At 37.4% G+C, this 24,911-nt stretch overlaps 1 protein-coding gene across 1 annotated transcript in view; it reads left to right on the forward strand.

Moving 5' to 3' along the window:
- Nucleotides 1-24,911, forward strand: part of LOC145674286 (STING ER exit protein) — a 31,223-nt gene that overhangs the window by 1,623 nt on the left and 4,689 nt on the right. Inside the window, exons 2-3 of the mRNA XM_081744140.1 lie at nucleotides 10,962-11,118; nucleotides 18,467-18,692. Coding sequence (XP_081600266.1) covers nucleotides 10,962-11,118; nucleotides 18,467-18,692 — 383 coding nt within the window. The remainder of the gene's footprint in view (nucleotides 1-10,961; nucleotides 11,119-18,466; nucleotides 18,693-24,911) is intronic.

Consider the following 24,911-nt stretch of genomic DNA (forward strand, 5'->3'; position numbering starts at 1 on the left):
CACATGTCATTTTCAAAACCCAATTCTTTTCACTACCTTCGCGGACGCACCCCCGCGCTATCGTACCGCCCCACCAACTCTACCCTGCACTATATCTTTAATGTCACGCATCCGGAAGTCGTATTTAGACGCAAATCAATAAAGAATTGTAAATTTTGAACAATTATTTCTTGGAGTCCCCTTAAATTTTATCTATGCCAAGAGAAGTATTTTCATCTTGCTCACCAGACACATTGAGAGGGAAATTAGTGCAATAATTATAATTTTTCAACCGTTCTTTGTAATGGTGTGCCAAAAGTAAACCGGTTTGAATTCTGTTTCCAGGTTAGGGTTTTTTTCTTTCTTTTCTATAATACTTGTGCTGGGCAAGATGACAATAAAAAAAAAATCGGTAAAAAAGCAGAAAATAGGTCTGATCTTCCGCAGATGACGGCCCCGGATTAGGCACGTATTAACCTGTGTTCAAGGTTGTATTGCTATTTATTTGTTATTAATTTGGTTGTTATTACTCCTTTTTTATTTTCTTCGTTTATTCTTAACTGTTAGTTACAGATATTTTATTTTCATGCTTTCTTTGCTCTTCGCTAGATACGTATTCGTCTGTATTGTATTACTTTGCAAAATTAATATCTTCCATTTGTTTGGTGTTGCAAACTATAACTACTCAGAAATAACGAAAACAATGAATCTTCGTTTCGAACCAGCGCTATAAACTATGCCTTACAGTAGTATTATGTAAATACAGGAGGGAATCAGGGGCTTAGCCTCCTATCATTATATACGTGGAATATGAACGTACGGGAAGGTTTTCTAGAATGCTGGTTCGCACATATGGGTGAAGCTGATTTATTAGTCAGGTTGCTTCCTTTCTTTATAAAAGCTCAATGCTCAATTTACATAGTAATGCCGAGCGAGAGATTGCGAGTGAAGGCGGGTTAGTAGCCAGGTTGATTGTTTATTTATTAGTATTCAATTGGATTAGGAACCAGTGTTCTAGAATCGTACCTCAACTTACCTTAGAGCGAAATGCACTCTTACTCCCTTAGAAAGTGCTTCTTAAGGGAGAAGTTGGATTAATAGGTGCAGATTGTCTTCAGGGGGACTGAGTATAACTACAGCGTTTGTACAAACTGCAGTGAATAAGTCATGAATTAACTTAAAAACACAAACCAACTTGTGCTAGATACCTAGTAAGAAGCACGAGTGCTGTCTAACCGAATCAGCTCAGAAGCGCAGCAGAGGGGCCCTATCGGCAGTGATTTGTATCCGTAGAGAGCAAGTGCGTCAGCGACGGTGAGTAAACACGTGTAAGAGGATAGTGGAAAAACACTTTGTATGGCATAAAACACACGTTTTTAAACTTGACCTACACTCTTGCAGCTAACGAAATAATTGTTGTAAAGTTATACTTCTTTCTTTAATTTTCCTATTATCATCCAAAATGTTTACACTTGGCGACATGACAATACCCCACTTTGCATAGATTAAATTCAAGGGGGTAACCAGTAGTAATTTTTGAAAAGTTGGGATTCTTCTATAATTTGCTTATAAATGCAGCATCCGGAAATATGCCATAAAAACTACAGGAAAGAAAGAAATAGCCTGGGCTAAGTGGCCACTAAAGTGCACGAATGGTATCTAACCGAGTTAGGATAACAAGAAGCTAGTGGGCGCTCGCGAGGGTGCGTCCGTAGAGAGTAGGCGCTTTAGCGACAGAGAGTATGTGGATAAGCGAGGATAGTTGAAACACACTGTGTTCCTTATGTTAACTAGATCCCTTACCTGTTGAACCACTTTATCATTACGGATCATAGAGTAGAGTAGGTTAGGTTAAGTTAGTCTTCGTGTGTTGGATTTACAAGTATCATAATGTTGGCTTTTTTGCTTTCATACGAATTCCTATAGCACATGTAATTATATTACAATAATAACGCTACACTTGTAAGGTAAGTTACAGCTTTTGTACCCTGTGCAGAAATATTACACCGGGGTAAATTCATATTAATACACCCTTCTGTCATATGAACTTATTTATATTAACAGTTATATAGCACTTGTAATGATTTTTACACTTGTAAACATAAAATACGGTTATATTACTTACCATTTAACTGAGCTGGCTTCAGAAATATAAACGTTTCTTTACATGGAGTGTGTTGATTTTTATCTAAATATTGCAAAATGTGACGTCTTTAACTTGACCATCACCCTAAAAAAGGACCCCAAAACGTAGACCTTAGAATCACGAAATTTTATGTCTTCCACTTACTTCTCTTTTAGTTGTTAATCATAAAATCCATGGATGATAAGCTTTACCCTTTGAGCCTTTCATTTCAGACGGATTTTTGCAAGAAATGTAGGCTTCCGCTGCGGAAGTATATGTACTATAGCAAATTTGATTGAGCGGGAAAAAAAGTTTTGTATCTGCTACAGGCTAACTGAGGTTAGATTCGCTATTGTATTCCAGTAATTATCATACGTAATGTTTTTTTTTTTCATCTGCGAAAACATTTCCGAAATTAGATTCCTCATCGATTAGCTAAACTAAATTCTAGTTCCTTCCACCATATAGGTTATGATTACCGGAACGTATACTATAACATATATATCGTTAAATACCTAAAAAAAAAAATGATAAATTTGCAGTTTTAGAAAATTGTGCATATTTACTTGTCGATTTGGAATTTTGCATTAAAAATACTGTCAGATATTTTTATCTTCGGTTCTGTTTGGTAAATGAGAATGCATTTTTAAAAGATCAGATTATTAATTAGCTCATGGTACGTTACTAGTTTATCATTCTTCTTTTGATTCGGTTGGGAATAGCTTTGCTAGTATAGCTATGTGGTTTCTGATATTTGCTGACAAATGTATGAAGTGCTTTATACTTATACTGAAGATACTATTCTGCCGTCCAAAGACAAAAATTGAAATTAAATCTTTGAGATTTACGTTTCACGGTTATGCCGGCTAGGCTAAAGTAGACGGTGATGTTGAGAAATAAATGAAATTGTGGAATGAAGAAAGTGGGAGGAAACAGGAGAACCCCGAGAAAACCCACGCACACCAATGATGATATAAAAGAGAGGATCTGCCTTTATAACAAAATCTTGAAGCTATATGTCACAGTTTCGACACACCTACTCCGCCCAATATGATCGTAATATTTTTGACATTTTTGACGCACACGGTATTTGTTCACCAGAAAGCTTACTTGGAGCGAGCTGGGATTGAACCAAGGACCCTATGCACCAGAGGTGAACTCTCTACCACTTAGTCCAGTGGCTCCGTCCAAAGGCAAAGGGCTATCAGCCGGAAAACAGTTTGAGAAAATGACTATTTTCTGTTTAGAAGATTTTACTTACGGGTGCGGTAAGGCTAATGTCACCAATATTATAAAAAGTGGCGTTTTTACCACAAGGCTACCATAGGTACGGGCGCAAGGCTCTAGGTGGTGCTAAGCTGTAGAGAAAAATGTGGCAGTGTCAGGTGTACACGACGTGAATGAAATAGTTTGTAGGTGTGATTTTTCTCAATTGCTGTTGAAACGAGAAGTGATAGTAGGTTTGTACCACTACCGATTTTAGTAGAGAGATTAAAGTGGGAATGAAATATATTCTTGGGACACTTAATTGTTTACAAAAAAGTTACTGTTTACACTCCATAAGAATAACTGATAAAAGCGAAAGTGGTTGATTTCTATCGCTTCTGGTTTCAATAGCGGGTTAAGAGAGAAGATGGTACCTATGTTAGAACGTTAAAACAATTCTATAAAACTGCTTTTCGCTATCTCGTAGCGCTTTTGTTCAATGTAGATCAAAATTGAGTCGTTGATTTCTGGCGTTTCTGGTTTTAGTAGAGACTGAAGGATCGAAATGAAATGTTTTGCAGACGCTTAATCGAAAGCACTCCTCTTTTATCTATTACCGTTTCTACTCCATAGCAATCAACATTAAAACAGTAAGTGCTTGGTTTTCTACAACTTTCGGTTTTAGAGAGACTAGAATAAAGATTGAATATATTCCTGGAACCTTTATCAAGAATTATTGCAGAACACTCCGTCTCGCTATCTGTTACCGTTTTCAATCTATAACGATCAAAGTTAAACCGGAAGAGATTGATTTTAGATACTTCCGGTTTTAATAGAAATATTACAGTGAAGATAGAAGATATTCTTGAGATTAATTGATTTCAGGAAGTTCCTTCTTGCTTATCTACTACAGGTTTTTATTCTAAGGTGATCAACGTTAAAACTGGAAGTCGTTGATTTCTGCCACCTCCTGTTTGAATAGAGGGTTGAGAGAGGAAATTGTACGTATTCTTAGAACGCTGAATCAATTCCAAAAAGTCGCTTTCGCTATCTGTTATTGTTTTTATTGTATGCAGATCAATGTTTAAATCGTGGATACCAAAGAGTTAGCACCTTGGAATATGCCATTTGCGAATGACGTACTGCTGAGTGAGACCAAGGCAGCTCTATAAGAGAAACTAGATGCTTGGAGAGGAGTATTGGAGAGCAAAGTGGGGGCCGCGGTGGCTCAGTGGTAGAGCGTTCACCTCTGGTGCTTGGGGTCCCGGGTTCAATCCCAGCCCCCGCCAAGTGAACTTTGTGGTGGACAAACACCGTGTGCGTGGGTTTTCTCTGGGTTCTCCCGTTTCCTCCCACTTTCTTCATTCTACCATTTCATTCATTACTCATCATCACCGTCTCCTTTAGCCTAACCGGCATATCCGTGGGACGTAAAACTCAAAGATTTCATTTCAATTTTGGAGAGTAAAGTATTTAGAAATAGTAAAATTAAGATATAATATTTACATTGTCCTTCAGAAAAAAATGTAATAGAAAATACGATAATCCGACTTGACGAAATACAGGTGGTAAGAACGAAGAAATTCAGGTACGTGGGATCAATATTGCAGGAATAAAAGATGATGTAAACAGCAGAATTAGTAGCTGTTTGTAACGTTATATTTATGTTACATTCCAGCCAACAGTTCCCGTAATTTTTAGCTATATCAACACGTTCAAATTGCATTAAATAAGACGCACCACATAGAATCACTATTACCTTTTATTATCCTCAAAACTCCTTTAATAATACTTTGCATTTTCGGTGGTTGTCATAGCAATATTTAAATAAACGGCTATCTGCTATGCGGTAACTAAGATCATCGATTATACACATAAAATCAACATATATCTTGAGCTACTAAGATTAAATCTTATTCCTTTCTATTTAGAATCAACAACATTATACTATTTTCTTCTTCTTCTACACAACAGATTATGTACTTTCATGCACCGTTGCCCAAAACCAAGATATAAAAATAGAAGAAATTCACAAAATAGATATACAATATCGTTGTATGTTGGATAAAGTGGAGAGAAGTGGCAGGAGTCGTGTGTTACCGGAGGGTACCACTGCGCCTTAAAGGAAAAGTTTACAAAACAGTAGTGAGACCTGCCTTATTATACGGAGCGGAATGTTGGACGACAAAAATGAGAGAGGAATAGAAGTTGCATGTTGCGTACATGAAGATGCTGCTGTGGATGTGTGGATTGACGTTGAAAGACAAAATTAAGAATGAAATGAACCGGAGAACAGAAAAGATGAGACCAGTAGAAGAAAGACTGTCAGAAAGTAGACTGAGATAAAAAGCATGTAAGAAGACCTTTGAAATATCCAGCTCACCGAGTAGATTCTATAGAAGTGAGTGGGAGACAAGCCTGAGGCCGGTCAAACAGAGAAATGGGGACAATGTGTTAAGAATGAAATAGTGCAGTGTAATGTGACAGCGGATATGACAAGAAATAGAAACAAGTGGAGGACAGTGGTCCGAACAACCAACCCCCAGCTAACTGGAAAAAGGGCTTAGAAGAAGAAAAAAATCAATATTAAAAGCTGAAGTTGTTGTGGATTTCTGCTACTTTTGTTTTTTAGTAGAGACTTAAGGATGGAGATTTATATATTCTTGGGACTCTTGACCGATTGCAGAAAACCACACGTCTCTATTCTGCCGTGCTAAGCGAAAAGGCCTTAACTCCATTTCACATACTTTCGAGAAAATAAGCAAAACGCGTTTTAGCTTAAGCTGTACGTTCAAATTTGTTGTATTTCAGTAGAACTTTATTAAATATATTTGCACGATCTAAAATTTGTGTGGTAATACGGTTAAATATCTTTGCTTATGAATTGCCACTTAAGGTCTTTTTGCTTACTTTCAGTTACAGTTTTGAACATAAGGTAAACACTCATGACGTCATTACCCCCTACCTATTGGTCAAACCACGTCAGTTTTACTTTAGATAAATGCAGAATTGTACTATGAACATTCCCATACCAATATCTCGATTTTAGAAAAATGTGGAGTTAAGGTCTTTTCGCTTAGGACGGCAGTATTACAGGGCGCAAAATTTCCGATCGCTAGGTCGCCATTAGCGACTAGAAATTTAGAACTGGCGACCAGTGTTCAGTAGGAATGGTTTTTGCCTAAACTCAGTTTCTGTTTCGCACGAAAGCAACTGTCACTGAGTGGGAGAAAACACGGAATGTGAAGTCTTTACAACGGACATGGAAAGTGAAGTCATCACAATATTGTAATTTTCCCCTCCTTTTCCACCTTCAATCGAAAACTTCATTACGAAGTTCCCAAATTTGCTTTCAATTGTTACATTTTGTACAGTTTTACGTGTGAGTACTGCTTCATTTGTGAGAGGCTTCAGCAGTCTCAACAGAGTTAAGACTTCCAACAGGAATTCACTGAAAACTGAAACACTGGATGGTTTGCTGACAATTTCCATCAATGGCCCTAAGGACTTTGATCCGAAAACTGCAGTCGACAGCTGGTACTTCAGTGCAGAAAGAGAGAGCGTTACCCAAACGTGAAGTCTTATGGTAAAATATTTTTTTAACATGTATATGAATTGCCCAGTTCAAAGTGATTAATCTCAATCTAATTGTCTGGTTTTGAAATTTTATTCTCTTTCTTTGTCAAACCGAAGGCCGTGTGTGTGTGGGTGGCGGGGAGGGGGAGAAGAGGCCTCTCATAATCTGTACATGAGAGATACTGGCGACCATCATGTTTGGATTAGCGAGTGCGTCTGGCTTTGAAATTTTGTACCCTTCTTTATTACCCTTTTTGCTGTACAGCGATCACCGTTAAAACCGCAAATGGTTAATTTCTACCATTTCTGGTTTCAATATCGGCTCCAAAAAAGAACTCTGTTCCTAATTTTTGATCCTCTACATTTCCACCAAATTTGGTGATATGGTCAAGTGGTTCTTGAGATTTTTGTCTCCGGGATGGACGGACAAGTTTTATATATAAGGAAGTTTTCCTAAATGATTCTCCTTAAATCTTAAATTTATAATTGAAAAATAAATATTTTTTTCAATCATAATGTTTTATTTGGTTTTATTTTTGTTCACTGGTAACCATTTGTGCACATGTCAGGTAAACCATGAAAGCTATGCAGGGTGTCTACTGGTCATGAAAGTCATGAAAAAGTCATATATTTTGCTTAGTGGTCATGAAAGCCATGAAAAAGTCCTTTATTTACCCAACTGGTCATGAAAATCTGAAATCTCAGAGTATATTTTTATACTTCATATTTTTATACCTCATACTGCATGTACTGAAACAGTTGTATCAGGTCAGTAATTGTGAGAATTTCCCCCACCAGTTAGTGCTGGCTAACTGGTACTTTAATGTCTTCCTAGCTGCTCTCCATTTCATCTTCTAGTCTCTGTAATATAGTAACAACTTTTTCTGTTCAACTTTCTGATCTGCTATTTCTTTACTTCTAAGAAATGTAAATTGTGTATTTTTGGGCCTTTAGACTTATACAAATAATATTATTCGTTTGAGTTTGCAGATTTTAAATTTGATGATCTATTTTTTTAAAACGAATTTCTTTTATAATTTGTTTTGTCTTTGAGGAGTTCTCCGAGTGCTTAATTTCAGACAAATTTCTGCTAGATGGATAATTATACTCAGAATTAAAACTTCAAATACAGTACAGAGTGATTCACTGGTAAGAGCAGGCCCGTATTTAGGTAAGTGCTATTCTGTGCTCGAGCACAAGGCGGCAGAATTTTAGATTCTTTCTTTAAGATTCACAATAAGTGATATTTAAGACTAGCAACCCGCATAGTTCCGATGCACCACTGACGGTAGGGGTTTATTATTACTAATGGTAAATTTTTATCGCCATGGTCATGAAAATGTGAACAAAAAGGTCATGAAAAGTCATGAAAAAGTCATGAATTTACTTTCTGGTATTCCAGTAGACACCCTGCTATGGTGGTTCTCTGAGACTTGATGGGCACCCAGAGCTCATGCTTGTAAGATTCTCACTTAGGGTTGCCAACTGGCCGGTTTTTCACCGGCCAGACCGGAAATATTGCTGTTATTTTGATTAAAGCCAGTGACCGGTACAGACTTCTTACCAATCCCTTATTGGCAGTTTTTTTTCCAAATATGTATCTAGTTCGAAGTATAGATTTAAAAAGCAACCTTCATTCTGTAAATCCAAAACTGTCACCTTTCACCATCTGTCAACGATTAATATAATTTATTCATCAGTTTAGATAATTTTAAAGAGATGACAGGAACTGTATCAGGGGAAATTGAAAATTTACTTGTAAGGAATTTTATACATTTATTGAGAGTGAAAAATGAGTTCTTAAAGTAATTTTTTGTACTTGAGGTATAAGTTTAAAGAATAAATTTCATTTTTCAAATCCAAAATTGTCACGTAAAGATTAATATACTTTTGTTCATCTGTTTCAATAATTTTAAAGAAGTGACAGTTACTGGCAAATACAATAAAATGACCAATACCGACTACAGTTTCTCATTTTTAACACAATGTATATATTAAGCTTATTAGTGAATGCACTAAGGATATCCAGAATAAAGGTGCTAATGCACTTTTCTTCACGATAGTACATTTCCTTCCCACGGATGGGTCCGAACAAAAATACTTCACACTTAGATCTATATCAGGGAATTTTGAAGGGATGCCGGTTTTTTTTTTTTTTTTTTTTAATCTTCCAGAGTTGGCAACTCTATTCTCAGTGTATCTTGGAACGCAATCCTTTCTTCCTTTCTATTTCCCAAGGCCCGCATGAAATGAAATTGGTTTTATGAAAATTTGTTGAATTGTTGAAAAAATTCGTAAAGCTCTATGAATCTCTCGTTGAGCTAGCTAGTTAACACCACTATGTCTGATTTTGATATATTTGAAAGAAAGACATTGGAAATATCTCATATAAAAGTTTACAAAACGGACATTCAAAGGAAAAGAAATAAGTCCTTTTGAGACAGCGAAGTAGAAAGGAGGAAGAAGAACGAGCTAGCATGACTGAGCAAGAAATCTTTCCTGAAAATATATTTCTTGTCATCATTCAAAAGTTGGAAACAGAACTTGTACGACGCCATGCAACTTATAAAAAATATTTGAAAGGTTTGTTTTGTTTATAGAATATTCTTGAGTAGACACGGTTGTAGTAAGGCTTCAGTTACGAACATACTTGAAATACTGTCCTTTATGGATGAGTGTGTTCGTTTCCAAGCTCAACTGAAATCCCTGAATGTAAATCACGCTGGCAGTGCATATACTGTTACATGGGAAGAAAAAGTAGGAATACCTGATAAGAAAGCAGTACTTCACGTAGATAAAGAAGTGGAAGTGTAGTTTCATTAAAAATGTGCATGAGGAAAATATATTTAAAATGCTGAGGGAGAAGGGACCTGATTGTATCTATCCAAATATTGACATCGCCCATCGGATGTTCCCGTGTACGATTGCTTCAAATATGTATGGTGAACGATCTCAGCATTAAAATACATTTTGAGATCGGCGTTAACAGATGATCATTTCAACGATTTAGGGATTTCGTGCATTGAAAACGAAGTTACATCAAAATCTGACTTTAAAAATTTGATTTGTTAATTTTCGAGAAACAAGCCAAGTTGCTAGTTGTAAGATGTACACTCATGTCCAAAATTACTGTCGCATGTCTATAATTTTGTTGTTGTAGGAATATAATTTGATAACTAATTCGCCCGGTGTTTCTTAAAATGTTAGTATGTGTATAAACGGCAAAGACATGAATGTGGCAAATTTCATGCAAAAAGAGCAGTAAATAAGAACAATAAAATGAAAATAAAAATTTATTGTCCATTTAGCAACATTTTGTTTTACTCATTCAAATTTTCGTATTTATAATTCTTTTCCTATGAAATTTGCCACAAATATATATTTCCCGATTATATACATAATATCAGTATTAAAAGTACCCTGCAAAATCATTATCAAATTATATTCTTACAAGAACAGTTATTGATATGCGACAATCATTTTGGACATGAGTGTACGATATTTAAACTTTAAGACTGAGATTTGAAATATAATGATTAAAACTTAAGAATGCTAATTAAATGTAATTTTACGTTTAAAATTGAGTTATTTGTGTGTCTTTAAACCACTGCACTAGAATTAGAGGTAAATGAACCACAAATTTGATATTTATATAACAAAATGATACTGGAAAACAATTGCTTAAATTTAAAATACACGCGGCTAAGAATAAGACCCATATTCTACTTTTTTTTTTCAAGGACGTTAAATTTGTGCTTTGCTTAGAGGCGCAACTTACTTTAAAAACGCCCCTGATTGTAAATACGACTTTTTGTTTTTGTTAACGTTCGTGATCACACGGTTTGCCTGCTATTCATAATTCGATTTTCTTTAAATCTACAGATACGGCGTTTTGTGTTTAGACTGTATTATTGCATGCTGTAACGAAGATAATGATTTGACTTTTTTTAACCGCTTAGTCGTTTTCCAGACTTTCGTATTTTTAAACCTATACACTTAATTGTACCATTTTATATTATTTTTATATAATTATGCTTTAAGGCTCCTATAATTGTGTTTATTTATTCTTTTCTAGATTGTCCCATTGAGAAACTTCCACTAAGGCGTCGAGATGGTGCTCGCGTAATTGACGGGAGTTTTCATGCACATAAGATCACATGTGATCAGGACGAGACCGTCTACCTGAGAAGGCCTGAGGGAATCGAGAAACAGTATCGAATGAAGTGTAAGAGGTAGGTAGAAACAGGTGCATCAGAACGAAATTTTAGGATGAATCGAAAATATAATTTACCACTTCCGTACTTGGTTATGAACGTTGTATGTATTTCATTCTATATTGTAATGTCCCGTATGGTTGTATTTACAAACACCGAACAAATGCTTCTGTTTACAAACATCCGACATGTGCTCCTATTTACAAACAACAACCACGTGCATTTTATTACACAGTAGTATAGCTGCAGACGACGGAGGCGACAGCGACACCATTGGTCACATGACTACGAGGGAACAGCAGCGCCACCGCCCCACCTGGAGCACCAATATAACTAATAGGATTCCAAGGAAAGACATCACTTTCGGCTGGTCAAATCTCCTTTCTTGGCTTGCAGTGCAGCTTAGGAAGTACCTAAACCAAAGCCTTTAGCTTGGAATGGAGCTATCGGTTCTTTTTCCTCTGGCTTGCAGTGGAGCAGCGACAGGTTCCTAATCATAGCCCCGGCCGAGCTTGCAGCGGAGCAGTGAGTGTCCTACGCCTCTTCACGTAGCTTGCTTCATGAGGATTCCTTCCCGAGACCACCAGGTCGAGGGGACATCTAGTTAAACGAAAAACATTGGAACATTTGTATCTATTTTGTATTATAGTGGAATTTTGTAATAAAATTCGGTAGTGGGGAAAACAATTCTGGGCTATAGTAGAGCATTCACCTCCGGTGCTTGGGGTCTCTGGTTCGATCCCAGCTCGCGCCGTGTGGACTTTGTGGTGGACAACTACCGTGCTCGTGGGTTTTCTCGGGGTTCCCCCGTCTCCTCCCACTTTATTCATTCCACCATTTCACTCATCTCTCATCATCACCGTCTCGTTTAGCCTAACCGGCATAACCGTGGGACGTAAAACTTAAAGATTTCATTTCATTTTCAATTCTGAGCTATAATTTGCTCTATCAGTGCTCTACCAACGCTAGGACAAGTAGAATTTTACAATATATTAAAAATTTGGGGTAAAGTTCGTTAGTTGGTATCCCGGTAAAATAAATAAAATTTCAATTCAATCTTTCAGGTAAATTCCAGGATTATACCCTTTAGGCTAAGAGAGACGATGATTAAAGCTAGTGAATGATGATAGAAGAGTTCGTGGACAATGTTGTCCACCAAAAGGTTACTTGGTCGGGAATCGAACCAGGAACCGCACGCACCAAATGTAAGCACTCTATCACTGAGCAACTACGCCCCACAAATAAAATTTCAAGCAGTTAGCTACCGAAATAGTGAAACAGTGATGGTTTATTTATATTTCTGAAAATAAAACCACCAAAATTAAAAGTAGGAAGGAAAGAAGTATATATAAAAAAAGAGATGAACTATTTCCACGTAGCAAGTTCCACGCAAAAAGTTGTAACACGGCAATGAGGTAATCCTTCCTACTTTCATTTTTATCGTGCTTCTGCCAAAAGTACAATTAAAGTAACATTACTCCAATATCGTAAACTGAAATTCATATGAATTTTGATTACCTAGAAAATGTGAATTATTGTAATTTATTTTTTTCCCATTTTTTTTCAGAAGAAAGAAAAATAAACGGAACAGGAATAACAACCATAATTCGAGTGCATATTTCAGAAGTAATTTTAAATCTTTATATCAGTTCAACTACCGATGATTTTTTTTTCTTAAATTCGGTAATAAAATTCCTTTGCTTAGTTATTCTCCAACACCCATAAATTTTCTATTTCGCTCTTTAGAGACGCATATTCTTCACAAATTGAGGTTGAAGAATACATTATTAAGCATTATTCTTCAAACAGGAAGCCTTCAAGGTAAAGAAGGGCTCGAAATTAGAAATACGAAGCTCTAGCCCCATTACATGTTTTGCATATGAAAATTCAAGTGTGCGTCCCAAGTAAAAACTTGACCTTTACTTGTAAGTATGTACAATAACTATATAGATATCTTGTGTAGAACCTTGCTTCTAATTTATTCCTTCTATATTTGTGTAAGCTAGTTTACGTGAAAACACATGAAAAGAAATAATCGAAACTTTAAATTCAATTACAGCTCACTTAATATATATATATATATACGTATAGAACAGAACAAGAATCTTACAAACAGTAGCGTACCTCAGGCCCGTATTTAGGTAACTGCTATTCTGTGCTCGAGCAGAGGGCGGCAAAATTTTGGATTTTTTTTAAAGATTCATAATAAAGTAATATTTTAAAACTAGCAACCCGCAGAGTCCCGCGTAAGCGCGAGAAAATATGTTAATGTGTTTAATTCGCTCTAATTACAGTAGTTACTAATTAGCTAGCTTATCTGATTATTTTTAAAAAGTCATTCTCTCCCATCCCCACCCGGAGGGGTGAGGATGAACTTGAATAACATGAAAACTAATACCGTTAAACTCAGCGACCTCGAAAACTATGAATTCAACACTAATATCTGTCGTTTTCGATCACTTTCAAAATCTCGCCTCCTCTCTGTGGAGTGGAGAGTGACCTTGAAGTTGAGTTGGATTAAAACTGTCTCTATTCATCTCAGCGACTCCGAAAACTATGAATTTAACTCTAATATTGGTCGTTTTCGATTATTTTTAAAATGCCCCACGTTATTCTAATGGGAATTTCCACTCCCATATCTAAGATCAGGTGTGGCCTAGGCATCTGGAATAGGTCATTTGGATCATTCCTCTGAGAGCTCTAAAACTTGAAAATTTCATGTTTCTATTTATTATGGTTCTAGAGTTGAAAAGCGGTACATACAGACAAACAACTTATTGCATTATTACAGGCTGGCCAAAAAGTAAGTATACAGTCCCGTATAGATCAACTCGTTGCTTTTTATATCATTTCTTATTGTTATCCATCAGGTATACTTAGTTTTTTTTTATTATTTGTTCTTAATGTCTTTTTACTTATATATTAAGCTCGGAACAGCTGAAGCAAATAAACCTATATGCTAGAATGTTACACTTGATCAATGCAGGGGTGTATTCCTACTTTTGGGTCACCCTGTATATATGCTGATGCTATTAAACCATTTCTGATGTGAATAATGTAAATAATTATTTTCCTTATCTGTTATCACCAATAATTATTGGTGTCTCACAGTGACGGCCGTTAATGGTTACCTAACTTCGGGTTGAACACCACCTAATCCTCATCATTGAGAGAATTAGGCCATTTACAATTACGTTGTAATTTTTGTAACTTGTAATACCTAAACTGCTACTCAACAAGAGCTGGTATGTTTGCAAAATCACAGCTTGTTTCCTTCTTTGAGCATAAGTTAGTGCGAGGGGGTGGCAAATTATTTAGAGCACAGGGTCGCACAATATATAAATACGGGCCTGGCGTAGCTAGAAATGCTTTTAGGTAGGCGGTAAGGAGGCTGCTGAAATTTTGAAGAGACCATTTGTGTTAAAGCGCTTTTCTAAGTAATGGAGAATAATACACATACATGCACAGATTAGGGCTCCGACTATCTGAGCTAATATTTGTCTGACACTTCACGGATAATCGAGGATCGGATAATACAGACTTTCTTCAAAATGAAGAGCATTACTGCATGTACAGTAGTAAATGCGTAAGGTACATTATAATAAATGGGCATATATTAATTGCTATACAGCACGCTCGATCGTTCTAGTGTAAGTTGAAAAGTAAAATAGTAAAAAGCAGAACGTTAAAAAAGTAAAAATCGCTCAGTGCAGTATTTTTCAAAATTACATCATAAAGTAGTTCTGAAGATAAGGTGATGATTGTTGATAGTAGCAGACATGGTTGCAGAGCTATTCCATCGCTACGCGCGGGGCGTGTATGTTTATAAGGGAGAAAATTTAGAGAAGGAATTGACTTGATTCTCCAAATCAACTACGAGAGCGACTATGCTAGTGGCACCAGGGTCAGGCGTTCGAATCTTGTCCACTACTTTCGAGCTTATTTTTGTTAATTTATACCGACTATCGCATCGTTTCGGCTTCTACACTACGACGCACGCCATTTAAGACTCAAACCGTTCGCGCCGGCATTTCTTTGCTATTTTTTTCTTCTTTTTTTTGACCACCACGGTTAGTCGAGGCTCGCATAACCTGGCTCTATTGTGTATATATATATATTGAAAGGTATTGAAAATAAGCACGCACTTACAGGAAGACATATGAAGACATTAGCATATCACAATATCAGCTGCCAGTTCACTTTCAAATTCAGAAATTTTCTCTGTTAAAGAATTCTTCTTATGTTTAACAACATCAGGCGGAAACCCTGCCCCGACTTCAATAATCTATCAAGCTTTTCAACTTAACACATGGTTCCGCCTTTCACTTAACATTTTATTTTTTAAATAAAATTCTCCCTCTGGGGTGAATAAACTGACACTATTGTCAAGAGTTAGCAAATTATTTACAGTAATTCATATATAATTAATAATTCAGAGTGGCGCAGGGAAACGAAAAATTTCAATCAACATAGGGTGCACTAATCAACACAGAAAAAAAAAAAAAAACATTTACTGATAGAGATGCATGTAGAAATTATGCCATTAACAATGAACACTGAACATTAGCTGTGGCACTTACATGTCACTTTACTTCTTGAAGACTATATCGGGAAGATGTGTTCCATCACTGCGTATACATTATGGTATGGAATATTCAGTGTATTGTATCTTTCGGGTCGCCAGTGAGTTCTTCTTTAATCCTCAGTTTCAGTTCGACGATGCTTGCAGGACGTGTACTATACTCTTTGCTTTCGGGATGTCCCGATAGATTATCCAGAGAGAGAAATCGCATACACTGAGTTCAAGTTCTGCACAACTTCGATGCTTCATTATTACTTACTGGACCACCACTTGACCTAGTGGCTAGCACGCTTGCTTTTGCTATACGTGGTCTCGGGTTCGATTTCCGGTGGGATACAGTTGAACGAAAAAAGTGGTTCGGATTCCACTACAATCAGTAGGTCCATGTCTCCCTTAGCCGGGCAGGCATAATCGTGGGACGTAAAAACAAATCAAACTTCATTATTACTAAATGGCAAAGACTTCTCAGTATTATCGGTCCGAAACAAACACCAACCCCACAGTGTTGCTAATTCTAAATTCAAAATTTCCCGTTTTCCTGCGCCACACTGTATTTCGTTTGTAATTAGCTCATCACGTTTTTCTGTACTGTGCACTACTCTATAAAATATGTTAGAGGTATCCGTGCCAATCAGGGCCGTATCTAACATTTTTACGTCCGGGGCATTAAAATCGTGTCGCCGCCTGCGTCCCAAGAAAATTTTGCAACTTACCCTCTCAGTATTTGTTCGTTCTCAGTTATTGTGTAAGAAACACAAGACAAAAACCGACAAAAAACGAAGCATTATAGTTTTACACTGGCAGCCAATAAGCAATAGCCTCAGCTTCTAGCGCTGTAATGATCTTTGACCTTGATCTGCCAATAGAACACAAAAGTGTGTTCTGGTCGTTCACCCCCATCCATCAAATTTTGCCAGTGTCGTCTGTCGCGCTTTACGGAGAACATCTCCTGAAGGTACAGTCTTGTTGGATTTCGCCAAGTTTCGGTTTGTTAATATTTTATTGTTATTTTCTATTTTCCCTGCTATTTTCCCTGTTAACTTGTCTCATTAAAAATGAAATGATAGGGAAATAAAATCGTAAGTTTTACGTCCCATGGTTATGCCAGCTCGGCTAAAGTAGACGATGATGATGAAAAATGAAGGAAATGGTGGAATGAAGTGGGAGGAAACAGGAGAACCCGGAGAAACTCACGCACACGGTGTTTCTCCACCACAAAGCTGGGATCGAATCAAGGACACTTTTTATTAGAATAATTGTTACAGTTCGTGTTATAATTATTTAAAAGTTTGGCAGCATTGTTGGTATACTTCTTACCTTTGATGTTTTCTCAGGTGTGCGTTCGGCAGGCGGATAAACGAATCATACCGAAATCCTTCGATATGACGCAAAGCATTTCTGTGATTGGTGTAGAGCCCAAACTTCACGACTCGTTGCGGTCACTGTAGCAGCGTCGTAACGAGAAAACTCAGTCATACTGTGGTATGAACATTATTTTTAGTGTAGATGTTCCTTAAATTTCTCTCTCGTCGACCTCTTTTTATTTTCTTACCAAACTTCAATCTCGATTTTTATATACTGCTCCTAGAAATTTGCCGCCCTGGGCTCGAATCTCTAAATCTGTCCGCATATAAGCCTGGTGCCAGTACTGAGTGTATTTTTAATTCGTCCTGTCCCATTCCTTGTTTAGACAATTTTTTTTCCATACCTTTCTATTTCTGTGGTGTTTCTATTAGGATCACGCAAGTGAGACTTACGACATTATAATGTTAGTACGTCAGTTAGTCCACACGGTAACTCTCGAAGGAAAGGGAATTTTTATTTATTTATAGGTACCTAATACAATTATCTCTGCCGAATAGTCAATCCGGTAGCATCTTAAGGAGTAACGGCGACTTGCATTTGTCCGTTAGTCCACACGATAACTTTTGAACGAAAGCTAATTTTTGAATCCTGTTTTTTGCAGTAGATAGCTAGAGCCGATATCTGTGCCGTATTCGTTACTATACAATTCGTTAGCATCGTAACGAGTAACGGTGACTTGCGTTCATTCGTTAGGCTATACGATGACCTTTGAACGAAAGCTACTTTTTGAATTCTGTTTTTCTGCAATTAGAGAGTTAGTGATTTCACGGGCGACTTCGTTCATGGAATCAAATCTTTGACGTATACATAGGTAACGGTGATTTTAACGGTAACTGTCCATATCCCATTTTCTGTTTTTCAAACAAAAAAAGTAGTAGAAGTTACACACTTCAGCTTTAGATGGCAGTAAACATCCTCCACTGGTTCACATCTACCGGACGAAATTTATAAATTTCTGGTGCGTGATCCTTTTTACTGTCTACCAGCGTATTTCTCTTGCTCCTATTTCCATTCTCTGTGAACAAGGTTCTAGAGGAGAGCCGGAAGCTTGAACGTACAGTGATATTTTTCAGGAAGTAGCATTTGAAGTGATTTTTATAGATAACAAAATTGTAGAATCATTTTGTAAAATTCACTGAAAACTCAAACGTTTTGTAGGGGCCGCGGTGGCTCAGTGGTAGAGCGTTTACCGCTGGTGCGTGGGGTCCCTGGTTTCATCCATGGCCATGTAAAATTGTGATGGAAAACATCGTGTCCGTGGGTTATTTAGAGGTACTCCCGTTTCTTACAATCTCATTCCACCAATCCTTGCATCATTATAGCTTAAAGAGCATAAACGTGGGACGTTAAATTGAAAGATTTCAGTTTCATTTCAAATGTTTTGTAACCAATTGTTTATTTTGGTTCTTATCGTTGTAGGTGTGGTTTACTGCTTTACTACAAGCATGACTTGAAGAGTAACGTGAACTTCATTGTAAAAGGCTCTGTGAAGAGTTCAGGTGAAGGCCCCATGACCAGCATCTACAATCAGGTAGCCGTTGAGAAACCCAAGAAAATCATGGTAACAAAACACACGAAGAACATGGGGAAATTCAGCTCTGTTACAGTCTCCACTATCGACGAAGAGGAGGATGAAATTGAAGCCGTAAGTGTCACTAACAAATACTCAAAGGGCATGAGAGAAAATCACTTTGTCTACATACAACAACAAAAAGTTATATCAATCAGTATGGTTGGGACTTTGAAAGCCCATAAGTGGAGGTATCTTTTCAACTTTAGTAGGTAAACAAAAACTGTATTAACGAATTAAATTCTATTTTACTGGCTTTCCCGTTCCATTAACGATTCAATTGAAACATTTACCAAATATATCTATTATTATATCGAATTCAACACAGAAAAAGGGAATTTAAACCGAGATTGGGATAACATTCTTACAAATCTTCATTATTTTTTTTTATATATATATATATGGTGTTTCAAAACAGCATCGACAACGTTTAGGTGGTCATTTCTGACACCAAGATAAGACAAAAATTATAGACCAACTTCGGTGCACAAATGCTTCCTTTCGGAGTTACACGCTGCCGAAATCATGAAAAATTGAAATTTAAATGTCCATAGCTCCAAAACTATGGGACCTACCGTAGTCGGGGCAAGATTACATTTAGGAACTAGTATGTGCCCTATCCAAATATCCATGTTCGAGAATCCTTCGGTACTCCCGCAACATTTTTTTATAGAGGTAGTTGGTGAGTATTTCAAATTATATGCCCGTAGCCAAGATCCCTCTTTAAAAGCCTAAGTACCACAGGATTTTGAAACATGGATTTTTGGATAGGACACAGTTCCTAAATGAAATCTTGACCCGACTTCGGTAGGTCCCATACCTTTGGAGCTATGGATCTTTAAGTACAATTTTTCATGATTTCGGCAGCCTATAACTCCGAAAGGAAGCATTTGTGCACCCAAGTTGGTCTATACTTTTTGTCTAATCTTGGTGTTAGGAATCACGTCCAAAACGTTGTCGGTGTTGTTTTGAAACACCCTGTATATATTTGTGTATAATATGAACTACCGCTCAAAAGTTTTTGAACACACCTGATTTCCAAGATATAGGGAAAAAATAAGGTTACAAACGTAAGAGTGACATGAACTAAAATTTACTGCATCACAACGAGATAATACATACTAGATTTTTCTTTCTTCAAAGTAACCGCCCCGTGCTTTGATTACTGCTTCGCACATCCGGGACATTCTTTCTATTAAGTGCGCCAACGTTTCTTCGGAAATCGCTTGCCATTCCTGTTGCAAATGGCTCCACAAAGTATTCACATTCGTCAAAGGTTTTTGACTGACCATTCTAACTGATCCCACAGCATTCTATTGGATTATAGCCTGGACTTTGAGGAGGTCATATCATGGTTTTCAGGTCTTTCCACATCTCTACATATTCAAGATACGTTCTGCATAAAACAGACAAATGTTTCGGATCATTGTCCTTCTGCAAGGTGAAACCTTTGTCAATTAAACGTAATTAGAGTCCCCTCTGTTTTTATAAGATCGCCTGTACGATTGCCTCCAAAGCCACCCCACACCATCACTAAACCCCCCTCCGTATTTGACAGTCGCGGTGACGCACTAAGGTGCCATGCGTTCGCCTTTTACACAACGCACAAATTTGTGGCGTTCGTCCCAAATTCCTCAAACTTCGACTCATCCGTAAATAAGACGCTTTTCCACTTATCTGCAGTCCTATGTGCAGCGTGCTTAGCCCACTGTAGTCGTTTCTTATTGCCAGCCCACAATAGGGGCCTCTTTGCTACAATACATCCTTTAAGCTTTGCATCCTGAAGTCGTTTCTTTACTGTTGACACTCTTCCAATTACGCTGTCAGCATGAGCGCTGTTTTAAAGCGATCACGTTTACTGTTCACTATTACATATTTATCCTCCGTTTTCGACGTAACCTGAGGCCTTCCCGTGCGATACCGATCCTTGTTACTCTGAGTACATACACACCGCTCCCAAGTATAATGTACACTTCCCAAGGAAACGTGTTCTTACTTTGTTATTTCACGCATGGTGTGACGTACTCTGTATAAGCTAACTATTGCAGCCAGATTTTCTGTTGCAAGTTCTTTTCGTTTGCCTATTTCAACTGCCGCACAATTGTTTCCACCACTCAACACACTAGCACCCGTATACGTGCTTGTGTAGCACTCACTTGCCTTTCACTGCGCCCACGGACTACCAAGCATTATCCTACAAGTCAAAATGTGGCAATGTCGCAGATAAAGAACCATAAAGTAGATCTACCAATCTATCGAATAGTTTATCGGTTCTTTCCAGATGGAAGTTAGTTGATATACGTTGACACCAACACCACTTATTAGCATAACAATCGATGTAACTGCTTGATGAATTCGTCGAGCAGTGCTAATATTTTCAAGTTAATCTGCGATGTTGCCACATAGTGAAATTTTGATTCCCTATAGCGGCTGAAGGGCGCCCTGGAGGGTATATCATTATATAGCATCTTAACTTTGTTTCGACCTGAAGAATAACGCTCTGTTGTTCTTTGGCGTCATTTTTTAGAATACCCGTTATATAATCTCCCATCCCTCCGTTGAACCCACAAGTGGTACATTCTCACTTCTGGTTTCGGTACTGAATACCAATACTTTGGGACATACGTTGTATTTTTTGTAAATGGTCCATGTGTCGAACTGAACAACGTTGACCTACATAGACGTTGTAAAGTTTTAGCCCCTTACTGCATCATGTGCTGTATATGGCGTATATTTACAGTATGATTATGCCCATTGTAGTCCTTCGTTTGATTTCTCCCGAAAATAATCAACGCAAGGGCACTATCTGTCGTACGATTTCATCCGATCTATAAGTATATCGAACTTAGCATGGCGGTAGACTTTGTCGTGCTGTACAAGCTTATGAGAATATTTTGGTGTTTGGAACTTTGGTTCCTAAGTTATGTACAAAGGTCTAAATCAATAAACAGATTGCTGATCACCATATCCTGAATGATTTTTACTATAATTACCTAGTTTGTCACATTCGAGAATGTGCTACGGCTATCATACGTGAAGGAATTGGATATTATATAGTCGACAGCCGTTCGAGAAACATAGTTGGTTATAAGTTACCTTGCAACTTCAGTGACGATCCCTTCATGGTCAGGCTTGTTGTGTAGAAGTTTATCTTTCGATTCCTTGTAAATACATTGGTCTTAGTTTTGTTACAGGTGAATGGTTTATTTTCACACCAATAAAACTCATGCGGAGTCATTACCGTAGCCAGGATTTTTGTTGGGGGGGGGGGGGCTCAGTGTTGTTATATGTATGTGTTTGTCAAGGGAGACATTTAGGGTAAACTAGTAATAAAACGAAATATAATAATATAATTAATATAATAAATTTATACAAAATGTTAAACTGCATTTGACGGGTAACAGAGACAACCACGAAAGAAAATGAAATCTTTCAGTGTTACGTCCCACGGTTATGCCGGTTAGGCTGAAGGAGACGGTTATGATGAGAAATGAATGAAATGGTGGAATGAAGAAAGTGGTAGGAAACGGGAGAACCCCGAGAAAATCCAGTAGCACGCTGTTTGTCCACCACAAAGTCTATACGGCGCGAGCTGGAATTAAACCAGGGACCCCAAACACCGGAGGTGAACGCTCTAGCACTGAGCCACCGCGTCCCCAACCACGAAAGAAATCCGCAACTCTTTCTTTGATAAGTGAATTAAAACAGAATAAACAATGAGCGATAATCGAGCCTAGTATTTACATGTATTCAAAATAGGGGATGACAGGTCACGTGTTTTTATTATTTTTATCGAGGGCAATGATTTCTTGGACTCAAATATGTCCATTCTCTCTTAACCATTGAACTAACTTAAAGATTATTTTTTGAACGTCAATTTATGATATGAAAGAAACTGTTCCTTTTCAGTATTGCCAGGCTCAGTCGGCAAACTTTGGCTTTGGGTCAAAGAAGACACGTGAAAACTGTGGTCATTGCTATGTCAAAGAGTTGAACAATAACTTCAGGGTTACCATATGCATATAGGTCCTCGTCACTCTTTTTCCTTTCTTCCCTTTGAACAGCAGGGATTCTTGGAAAACTCAATTTCTATACGCCCCAAAATGCAAACTTTTTAAAATAGTAAAAACTGCGTTGGCTAACATAACTTGTCTAGGACTTGTTTAGTGATATATTTTGTTTTGAAATGGAGTACATGAAAGGGAACTATTGTTTGTTCCGAGAAAAAATTAAAAACATCAAAGTATCAAAGTACATTGTCGGAACTCTTTGGGAAACGGGGGGGGGGGGGGGGCGTTCCTACGCCACTATGTACGGCCACTAAGTTTATCGTTACCGATTTTCTACCACTATGTGTAATTTACTGGTCATTGATTTCTTTATTTGGCGTTAATCACAGTGCCAGTTATTTGGTTTTAGTTAGTATGTGGGTGGTATTTGGAAGAAAGAAATAAAAGCAAAAGAAAACTTGAACAGTTTGCTCGTTTTGCAACATTTATTATTATTATTATTATTGTTGTTATTTTTTAACAAATTGAAAGAGCGCTACGTGTAAAGTACCAATGAAGGCTTAGTTACACATAAAAATGTTTTTGCAAACAACTGTCACAAATTCAGTCTGTATTTACCATCGAGAAAAACAATTTATGTAGTAAGTGTGTTACTTTCATTGTAAGAAATACTAGCAAACAAACTATTTCGTCTGGAGCCGCCAGACATAGTTACGAGTTTAAAAAACAGCAAGAAGAGAATGGTTTAAAGAATGTGATTAGCAGTTTGTCTATAGTGCTCACACCATTCTCTACATGCCATTTTTAACCATTGCAACGTCTGGTATTTCAGACGAAATGTCAAGTTCTTATTGATTGGTGTTTTTAATGTTGGGAGTAATGAATGCAAGATTTAAATTTAACTTGATTTCCAAAAGGCTTCAGTCAGTACTAATTATAAATACAGTGTATTATTAATTATTCTGCCTGTTGGCAGGTTTTTTTAAAGGTTGGGCCTGGAAATATTTCTTCCGCGTTTCTCAGTCTTCAGCTTCCTCTTTTAACTCCCAAGATTTTCTCCTATTTTTCAAATCATCGATCAGTTGTGTTCTTCCTATTCCTCGCTGTCCTTCCATCTTTCCTTCAATGGTGGTAGAAAGAAGATAATTTCTTTGTAAGATGTGTCCAATCCATTTGGCCTTCCTACGAAGGATGCTGCCTAAAACGTTCTCCTCTCTCCTATCCGTTAAAACATCTTCGTTTGTTTCTTTCTCTGTCCATTTTATCTTCTCTATCTTCTTCCAACACCGCATTTTGAATCTCTCTAAATATTTCTTCTCTAACTTCCGTAATGTCCAAGTCTTTGACCTATACAGTCCAATGTTTCATATATAGCACTTGACCAACTTCTTCCTTAGTTCAACATTAAGCCTGCTAGTTCAGAGTGATCTTTTCCTGTTGAATGCGTCTTTGGCAATTCTTGACCTGATTTCTTTGGTGCAGTAAGCGTCTCTCGTCAAAATACTTCCCAGATACTTGAAATGATTGACCACTTCAAGTTCTCTTTGTTATACTCTGACCCGTGAGGGTGTGTTTGCACGGGATAATCTCATGACTGTCTATTTTTCAATATTGATTTCCATTCCATATAGTTTCCCAGTGTCAGCTAATTGGTCAATCATCTCCTGTAGTCCTTCTTCGGTTCTAGCTATAATAACAGTATTACTTGCATATCTGAACTTGTTAATGGTCTGCCCTCCAAAACTTGAAATCTCCAATTCCCATTAATGCTTCCTTCATTAAACATTCACTGTGAATGTTGAATAATTGGGGCGACATAGTACATCCTTGTCTGACTCCTCTTCCGATCTCCATACTATTGGTTTTCCCTTCCAGTTCAAGCGCAAGTTCACTCGTTGTCCTATGTAAAGGTTGCGAATGAGTCGTCGGTCTGTCCAGTTTACCCCGATTTCTTTAAATACTTTCAGAAGTTTATCCAATTGTCCAGGTCGAAAGCTTTTCGCCAGTCGATGAAGCACAAATACAGTGTAACAAAGAGAAGTGAAGGAAAAAAATAAATTTTATATCACACTAAATCCTCGGTAGGTGCAAATTCAAAGTCAACCGTTAGAAGTGTTCTGTAGTGTTTACAGTGGCTTATCTAGGCACAACAGGAGTTGTGTTCCAGTCCATGTGCTCGGAGTGGCTAAGCAGCGAATTTAAGAGAGATAAAATGTGTCAAAGACTGAGCAGCGCCGTGGTTAAAGCTGGAGACCCGGGTTCGAGTTCGGCGCGGTCGTGTATT

The sequence above is a fragment of the Thermobia domestica genome, chromosome 17 (assembly GCF_964235325.1).
Source record: "Thermobia domestica chromosome 17, izTheDome1.hap1.1, whole genome shotgun sequence".
Lineage (NCBI taxonomy): Eukaryota > Metazoa > Arthropoda > Insecta > Zygentoma > Lepismatidae > Thermobia > Thermobia domestica.